Genomic DNA, 9814 nt, shown 5'->3' with positions numbered 1-9814 from the left:
ATAAGATAATCAGAGGGTTAGATAGGGTGGACAGGGAGAGCCTTTTTCCAAGTATGGTGACGGCGAGCACGAGGGGGCATAGCTTCAAATTGAGGGGTGATAGATATAGGACAGATGTCAGAGGTAGTTTCTTTACTCAGATAGTAAGCGTATGGAATGCTTTGCCTGCAACAGCAGTAGATTTGCCAACTTTAAGTACATTTAAGTCGTCATAGGACAAGCATATGGACGTACATGGAATAGTGTAGGTTAGATGGGCTTCAGATTGGTATGACAGGTCGGCGCAACATCGAGGGCCGAAGGGCCTGTACTGCGCTGTCATGTTCTAAGTTTTTCCAGTGTTTCAGTTTGTTCAGGGTACATACTCATCTTTATGCAATTGAGTGCATGGTTTATGGTCTTCTGACTTAACGATTATAAATACATTTTCTGTCTTTTTTTTGTGGAAGTATGAAAGGTTAATTGATACTCAAATCCTTGTTAGCTCACTTGCAAGTTGTAAGTAATATTGACTTGTAAATCACATAGTTCTAAAGTTGGACAGAGGAATCTGGGGATTCATGTGCGCAGATCTTCAAACTTTGCAGTTTGATAGTAATTAGCAAATCACATGGTATCTTGGGCTCATAATTGCATAAAAGTTATGCTAAAACTTACAAAATCTCTGGTTAAGCTGCAACATATTTTGTCCAGTTCTAATTACTGGCTGAAGGAGGGATGAGTATGTCTAGCAGTGATTTATTAGAATGGTTCTGGCAATGTAGGACTATAGCTGCAAGGTCAAATTGGAGAAGCTAAGGTTGTTCTCCTTAGAATGCACATTGAGGGGAGATTTGATGGGGGTGTGAGGGATTATGGCAAATTTAGATTAAGGTTGACAAAGGCTGGAACCTTCCCTTTGTTGGTTGTACAAGATAAGGAGAAACTTGTTTTAGAGTTTGAGCAAGGGCTGCGGTAGGATGTTAAGAAGAATATTTTTATATGGTGGTGATAACCTAGAAAATTCTCATAATCTCTATTTCCACATTCGATATGCAATAATTTCAAAAGAATGGACAGTGAGGAGAAATAAACTTGCAAAACTATTGGGATAGACTGGGAGAACAGGACTAACTGGAATACTCTGCAGGGAGTTGGCATGGACTCTGCTGTAATAACTTGTCATAATGACTATGTATTAAGCAAGCTTTTTATGGTTGTGTGACAGTACTCTAAAAGATAGACAGTATTAGCAAAACAGCATTTATAGTTTCTTCTTGAGCAATGTATTGCCATTGGTCATTATAGACTTAATGAGCTAAGTAGTAGAGGGTAAATGGAGGGTCATAACGGCCAGTTGCATTTCCCCCCACAATTTCACTGGTTCTATATCATAACATTATATATGCTGGTAAGTGTGCTGAAGGACTGTGAAGGAAGTGTGCTATCATATATCAGCACATTGTGCTGCTGCTGCTTATGACTGCTTCAATTTGTTTATGAAATCTAAATTGAATGTTGAAGTATATACTTAGTGATATTAAAATGTGTAGATTTTAAATATTTCTTTACATCTTGAGAATGTATGAAGGAGTAGAGACATGATGACATTGTTAAGACAATTGTTCATAGCGAGTTTTGAGAAGATTTTTATGGTTGTAAACATTGCACTTGAGGTTGTCAAAATTTAGAAAAAATTCAGTTCCAATGATTGTGAGCTGATTCACAATCATTGAAGTTGAGAGCATATCCTTAATGTGAAGGCAGCACTATTGTAACATTCCTACCTGAATATCTTTATAGAGTCAGTTATTTCAGATGGTTAAAAATACGGTGCTTGATGGTGCCTTTGTTTGCTTTTGTGTCAAATGGAATTACTGAACATTAATGTAAAGGAATATTTCTCAGTTGTCTAGTTGTGTGCGGTTCCAACAATACTGAAGAGAACAAAGTAGTCTGCTTGCTTGGAACATCATCCAACACCTTTGACCCTTTGCCACCAATGCAGTGTGTAACATCTGCAAGATGCACTGCCAGTACCTTTAAAGGCACCTTCAACAGCACCTTCCAAATCACAATATCTACTGTCAGGAAGGGCAACTGGCAGTAGATGCATGGGAACACTATTGTCTACAAGTTTACCTCCAAGCCACATACTAACCTAATTTCAAACTATATTGCCATCCATCCATTATCATTGCGTCAAATTCCTGGAACTCCCTCCTTAAAGGCATTGTGAAGATTGTACACCGAAGGAATGTGGCAATTCAAAAAAAGCAGGCTACCACCATTTTCTGCAGGACAATTAGAGATAGGCAATAAATACTAGCCCAGCCAGAGATGGTCTCATCCCATGAGCAAATCAATTTTTTACAAAAAGACTATTGTTTAAAAAAGGACATTGGTTAGGAATTTTTCATAGACCAGAAATGTTTACTTCCTTTTAGGGTTTGGTTTGCTCGCTGAGCTGTAGGTTGATATCCAGACGTTTCATTACCTGGCGAGGTAACATCATCAGTGGTGACCTCCAAGTGAAGCGAAGCTGTTGTCTCCTGCTTTCTATTTATATGTTTGTCCTGGATGGGGTTCCTGGGGTTTGTGGTGATGTCATTTCCTGTTCGTTTTCTGAGGGGTTGATAGATGGTATCTAGATCTATGTGTTTGTTTATGGCGTTGTGGTTGGAGTGCCAGGCCCCTCGGAATTCTCTGGCATGTCTTTGCTTAGCCTGTCCCAGGATAGATGTGTTGTCCCAGTCAAAATGATGTTTTTTTTTCATCCGTGTGTAGGGCTACGAGGGAGAGAGGGTCGTGTCTTTTTGTGGCTAGCTGGTGTTTGTGTATCCTGGTGGATAACATTCTTCCTGTTTGTTCTATGTAGTGTTTGTGGCAGTCCTTGCATGGAATTTTGTAGACGACGTTGGTTTTGTCCATGGGTTGTACTGGGTCTTTTAAGTTTGTTAGTTTTTGTTTGAGAGTGTTGGTGGGTTTGTGTGCTACTAGGATTCCGAGGGGTCTTAGTAGTCTGGCTGTCATTTCTGAAACTTCTTTGATGTATGGTAAGGTGGTTAGGGTTTCTGGCTGTGTTTGGTCTGCTTGTCGTGGTTTGTTGTTGAGGAATCTGCGGATTGTATTTTTTGAGTATCCGTTCTTCTTGAATACGTTGTATAGGTGGTTCTCCTCTGTTTTCCAAAATTTGTCTGTGCTGCAGTGTGAGGTGGCTCGTTGGAATAGTGTTCTGATACAGCTTCGTTTGTGTGTGTTGGGATGGTTGCTGGTGTAGTTAAGTATTTGGTCAGTGTTTGTCGGTTTTCTGTATACGCAGGTTTGTAGTTCTCCGTTGTCCGTTCTTTCGACTGTGACGTCCAGGAATGCGAGTTTGTTGTCGGTTTCTTCCTCCTTGGTGAAATTTATGCCTGTGAGGGTGTTGTTGATGATGTTAAATGTCTCTTCTGTCTTGTTTCGTTTTGTGATGACAAAGGTGTCATCTACGTAGCGGACCCAGATTTTTGGTTTGATGGTTGGTCGGGCTGTTTGTTCTAATCTTTGCATTACTGCTTCTGCTATGAATCCTGATAGCTGAGATCCCATGGGTGTGCTGTTGGTTTGTTTGTAGATTATGTTGTTGAAGGTGAAGTGGGTGGTGAGGCACAGGTCCACTAGTTTCATAATGTTTTCGATGGTAATGTGATTGATGGTGGTTGGGGTGTGTGTGATGGTCTCTTCTAAAAGTGTGGTAAATGTTTCCTTTGCCAGGTCGATGTTGATGGAGGTGAATAGTGCTGTTACGAAATTACACAATTCCGGACAATTAAACAAGATGGAATTGCAAAAAATGAAACCAGATGAGACCAACACCCCACGATTCTACAGACTACCAAAAATCCATAAACCAGGAGCCCCCCTCAGACCCATAGTCTCACTACCCGGAATACCAACTTACAGACTGGCCAAAGAACTACACGCAAGACTGAAATACCTAGTAGAAGAGTCACAGCACTCCATCCACTCCACCCAGGAATTCCTAAAAATCATCAAAAACACCAAAATAGAGGAAGACGAAATAATGATCTCATTCGATGTAACAGCACTGTTCACCCCCAATAAAATTAGCCAGGTAATTAAACGTCTGGATATCAAACATACAGCTCAACGAGCAAACCTACACCCTAAACCTCAACCTGAGCTACAAACCTTGCAGGTTTACTTCCATTTTCATAAGCACCACATGATAATGCCTTGAGGAGGCAGATGAAAGTTCATGATTTCATGTTCATGATATGGAATAGGATTTGAATCCACAACTGCTGACATAAAGGTGAAAATGCTATCACTGAACCAAGTCTGACATCCTCATGTTTGGTTTGTGTTTCAGACCAAAATACTGTAATGCATTTTGTTTGGAAAGGATTGTGTATCTGTACAAAGTTATTCATTAGTTTACTGGGCAGGATTTATGTTGGTAGGTGACTAGTACTTGATAATGAAATCTCTTATTTTAATTGGAAATACTACTTCAACCTGAGAGTATTGGTTGCATTAGGCAACATTTTGGATTTACTCCAAAGTAGTTAAGATCATAAACTTGTATTCATGTGTTGGGGGGAAAAAAGTTTATAATTTGAGAAACAAATTTTTAAATTGCATTTATATAATTGCCTTGAGTACTTTAAGTGTCAAAACAGAAATTGTTGCCAAAACCCAGCAGCTGCTGCCAGACCTAGTGGGTTTCATCAGCAATTTCTGTTTGTTTTTTCAGATCTCCAGTGGCTGTAGCTCTTTTATTACAATGTTTTAAATTTTCTTCTTCTTGTTTTATTTCCAGTATCATGGGAAAATTAAGAAAACCTCATTTCTGAAAAAGCATGAGAAGGTGATTATTGATATTATTATTATTATTATTATTATTATTATCTAAATCCCAGTTGGATCATTGTCTCTGCTGCAACTCTGATTACTCCTGAAATGGCACCAGTTTTCTAGATGGTAATATTTATTAACTTTTGGATTATTCCAAATTTAATAATAATTTTAAATGTGATACTGTACACAATCATAACATGGCAGGGGAAAGTGCTTTAATTAAAGAAAACTGATCAGTCGTGTGATGAAGTTGCACATTTTCTCTTATGTTTCACTTTGTTTTAACATTGACTGAACTGCTTTATGTTTTACATAATGATCACTGTGGGGAAATTCATTAGGTTTCTGCAAAGATCTGTTTAGACAGTAATGCAAATTTTAGCATCAAGCTATTTTGTTTGCAGTAAACTTAAAGGGTTGGTTTGGATCTTTCATTCTTCGCTTTTTGGGTAATATATCATTGTTCTTTTTGGTGTGTGTAGTAAAGAGTTGTTTACTTTTTCTTCGCTTCTAATACTGACCTGTCCCCCATGAGAGAGAGACAGTTTGATATTTTCAGGGTTTAACTTCATCTAATTTCCAAGAGGGTGTTCTGACTGGGATGTCCTGTTAATTGAGCATTGTTATTGTATCCAACCTGTCTCAATAGTTCAGTTCCACTTTAGCTGGCACATTACCTAATGAATTGTGTGAAATTTGTATGCAATATTTACTACAGCACTAAAAATTACAATATACTTTTGACTGGAAATTCTGTGGTGACAAACATACCTTTTGACTCTCCTGTCCACCATCTGGAAGGCACAAAATGGAATGGGAGCAGCTCCAACAATACTGTAGAAGCTTAGCGTCACCCATGATTAAAATGGCCTGCTTAATTGAAAATTGATCCATCCCCTTAAACATTCACTCCTTCCATCAACACCCAAGGCAGTGGTCTGCCATCTTACAAGATGTGCTGCTGCAGCTCACTAGGTTTCTTTGATAGCACCTTCCAAACCTGACGCCTCTACACCTAGCAACACAAGGGGAACAGCTCATTAGAGCAACTCCACCTGCAAGTTCCCCACCAAGCTATGTACATCAAGATTTAGAACTATATATTGCTGCTCCCTCAATATTTCTGGATAAAAATTCTGAAGCTCCCTCACTAACAACTCTGAGAGTAGACCAATACCACAAGGGCTGCAGGCATTCAAACAAGTAGCTCACCACTGTCCTCTGGAGGACATTTGTGGATGGACAACAGATTGTCTTGTCAGCAATGCATACATGCCAAAAAAGAATTTTCAAAAAATTTCATCTCGTGTAATAAAAGTAGAATTGACTTGTCATTGTAAAATAGCTTCAATGTGCTATTTATGGTCGTTAGACTTCAAGGAGATAACTTTTTAATCTGTGAATATTCCCACACACTGCACGTTGATATTTGTATTTCCATCAACCATATGTTAACCCATGTCCTTCATTATTTTGTAATCAGAAAGATAATGCTCTTTCTTTCCCCTAGTTCACATCACATGTCTGTGAGATTTAGGAGGGCTCCCTGAACTTTCATGCCAGAGGCATGTAGACTCTGAGTTCCATTTTGTTTCTACTGACACAAATGAATGAAAAAGGTGTCATATCCACAAACAGATGGTAAAGAACAGTTATGGGTAACAGGAGTCTTATCCTGTCTGCTCTTGTACTTTTTTAAAAACATCCTCCTGAGCAGGATTGGAGCTCATCCGTTCCAAGAATGTGCAGCAGTCATCTCCTTGTGCATGATGCATACGACTTTGATGGTACATCTTGATTCCTGACTCCAAATAACTTGTTCATTCTGCTCCAACTCTTGATTTCTTACACAAACATACAGGTTTGGCTCTGATGTTTACTACTCATCTATTTTGTTGGTTTATGATCCTCATTACCCAAAATGCCTGTTTCTCTTAGTGCTGCTATATCAAGTCTTTGCCTCTCCTTCTGGTAGTTTTCTTCCCAACTCTCCATGTATCTTCAAGGCATTAGAGCCCATTTGAAGCCTCATTTCTACTGTATTTTATTGACCACTGTCCTAAGTTAGTGGCTGAAAATTCTGATCTGTCTTAATTTCAATAGCATCAAAACTTTGGTTTTTTTTTGTAAATTAATAAATGCTTTTGAATACCTTTAAAATTTGTTGGCAGCAAGGTTGTTTATGCAGAGCTTATGGTAGATTGAGTTTTAAGGATAACAGCGCTTAAGATGGGTATTTTCTAGTCCATATTTGTTAATGCTGTCTATGACTCTGCTTAAATATCATAATTAATTGTAATCAATTCAGCTGTTTACCATACAAGGTATTATTTGCACTGATGAATGTGTTTTCTTTTGTGAATAATATAATTCATGTGAGTGATGACAAAATATATTTTATATATGCATACATATGTATAACCTGCTTTGCACTCACATAATTGGAGTAGTATCAGACGTGTCATGAAATGAAAGGAGTCTCTGGTTGTTATTATATACCTTCTGCAAAAATTCAGAAGTGCTGCTGAAAACCTGACAAATTCTACTGCTTAAAATTTTAAGTTTTTTTTTCTGGTTCAGTTCAGGAAGTGGCAAGTAAAATTGCCAGTATGTAGGTTTGTTATCAGAACTTGTTTGTGTCCTGTTATTTTATTGGTTGACTACTCATCATTCTGATGAGCTGTTCGCAGATGACTTTTTAAATTGCTGTATATTTAGCTTGCATGCATGATTTGTTCAATTATTAAATAGCCCTTCACCTGCCTGATAAAGTATTCAACAGAATCATCTTTAGATCAGAGGTGCTTGCCTGCTTGACCTCCCTTAGGTTTTACATGTGTCTGTCTTAGAGGTGCCTCCACATTACGATGCCCTCGCTGTTCTTTATGGCTGCTTCTCATGAAGATGCTGAGGCTTCAGAGCCACCAGCCCTTGACTGGGTCAGCACCACTGGGAGACTGCCCAATGCAGCAAGCTATTAAGAGGATTTATTGAGGAATACTGCCTAGCTAGTCCCATTGTCGACAAGTACTGACTCAGGATCTCAATGTTTTTCCTGAAGAATGGACCAAATATTTTTATGAAACTCTTAAAGATTATGTATTATGTGGCAGGATAGAAGATGTTTGGAGTGAGTTGTCCTGAGGAACACTTGGGGAAAAAAAAATAAAACAACATTTGGACTGTTGAAATTGTACAGTGGAAATTGAAGTTAAACAATTAACCCATAGAGTGGTGCAAGTGGTGAATCAGAAATGAACAAAAAAGAAAACATTGCTATACTCCATCTGTGATTGATGATAGCTTTATAAGTAGACTTGAATTTGATCAGATTCATGTTATGAATTGTGATTGAAAAGATGGATGCATTCACAGCAAAGTAGAAAACATCTGATTTTTTCCTTTTTATCTAAGGATTTTCATTGACACCGTACTAAGTGTTTTATGAAATCAGTGTAAAGGGAAACAGTGATATTTTGTCTTGTAGTGTTGTCATTGTTGACTTTCAAACCTTCAGCTATTCTCCTTAACAGTCATCCCATTAATTCGTGGTAGTTGTGGCTTGAACACATGGTGCACAGCAGTTTAAGAACGTGAATTAAATAAACAAGTAGGGTTGTTCACCTAACTGGAATGCAAGCATATAACATCCCTTAATGCACTGTTACTATGACGGATCAGTCTGATTAATCTTGTTTCTTACAGACCAGCAATCACCTCCTTGGCCCCAAACCATTCCCACTGGATAGGTTGTTGGCAATTTTCTACAGCATTGTCGATTGCAGAGTGACTCCCACGGCAAATATTTTTTCTCAGGTAAGTTTGAAAAAATGTGTTAACAGGTCCCATGGAGAAAAACTTGAAAAGGTTACAGGTTGAAATGAAAAGATTACAACACTCCTCGAATGCGAAACAGATCAGTCATAATCTTTAAAAGGTGAATTAAAAAGTTTGTAATGCTAATGTTGCAAATGCTTGGTAATGCCATACGCTATTGATTTTAATCTGATAATGAAATTTATTTTGTGATCTGCACCATTCCATGTTCCATATTTGTTTAATCTGTATATGCTTATATTGCATATTCTGATTTGTTTTATTATTGTATCATGTAAAGAGAAGGTACAGTGAAAAGTATTGTTTTGCATGTTAACCAGACAAATCATAACTTATATAAATACATCCGAGAAAGAGTTTAGACTGCAGAATATAGTGTTACAGGTACAGAGAAGATGTAGAGAAAGATCAGCTCTAATATGAGATAGATCCATTCAGCAGGGAAGAAGCTGTTCTTAACCCTGGTACATCTTTTCAAACTTCTGTATCTTTTGTCCTATGGAAGAGGGTGGAAGAGAGTATAACCAGTCTGGGAGTGATTCTTAATTACGTTGGCAGCTTTCCTGAGGTAGTGGGAAGTGTAGACAAGAGTCAGTCGAAGGAGCGCTGTTTATTTGTGATGGCCTGGACTGCATTCTCAACTCTAATTTCTTGCTGTTTTGCACCATGAGCAGTTGCGATACCAAGTTGTCATGCATCTAGATAGGATGCTTTCTATGGTGTAGCTATAAATATTATAATGTAGGAGTCATTGTGGATGTGCTGAATTTCCTTAGCTTTCTGAGACCCCCGTGCTGGCCTCCTACCTGCCCTCGACCTCTTCATAGCCAACTGCCGCCGCGATATTAACCGCCACCTGAACTCCCCCACCCCTCTCACCCACTCCAACCTCTCACCCTCGGAACGCGCAACCCCAACCTCACTATCAAACCAGCAGACAAAGGAGGCGTTGTAGTAGTTTGGCGCACCGACCTTTACACCGCTGAGGCCAAATGCCAGCTCGCAGATACCTCCTCCTACTGCCCCCCTTGACCATACCCCACCCCCCACCACCAAACCATCATCTCCCAGACCATCCATAACCTCATCACCTCGGGGGATCTCCCATCCACCGCCTCCAACCTCATAGTCCCACAAC

The 9814-nt window shown here is 38.9% G+C and overlaps 1 protein-coding gene across 4 annotated transcripts in view; it reads left to right on the top strand.

Moving 5' to 3' along the window:
• The window catches only part of orc5 (origin recognition complex, subunit 5), a 117367-nt gene that overhangs the window by 80388 nt on the left and 27165 nt on the right, over positions 1–9814 (top strand). For all 4 annotated transcript variants that reach the window (XR_006315100.1, XR_006315099.1, XM_043713854.1 and 1 more), the window contains exons 12-13: positions 4802–4849; positions 8545–8655. Coding sequence is in view for 2 of the 4 variants with exons in the window: in XM_043713854.1 (XP_043569789.1) it covers positions 4802–4849; positions 8545–8655 (159 nt within the window). In the remaining 2 variants the exon portion in view is untranslated. The remainder of the gene's footprint in view (positions 1–4801; positions 4850–8544; positions 8656–9814) is intronic.

The sequence above is a fragment of the Chiloscyllium plagiosum genome, chromosome 23 (genome assembly GCF_004010195.1).
Source record: "Chiloscyllium plagiosum isolate BGI_BamShark_2017 chromosome 23, ASM401019v2, whole genome shotgun sequence".
Taxonomy (NCBI): Eukaryota; Metazoa; Chordata; class Chondrichthyes; order Orectolobiformes; family Hemiscylliidae; genus Chiloscyllium; species Chiloscyllium plagiosum.
The sequence above is the reverse complement of the archived record's forward strand: the minus strand, read 5'-3'. Positions and strand labels throughout refer to the sequence as shown.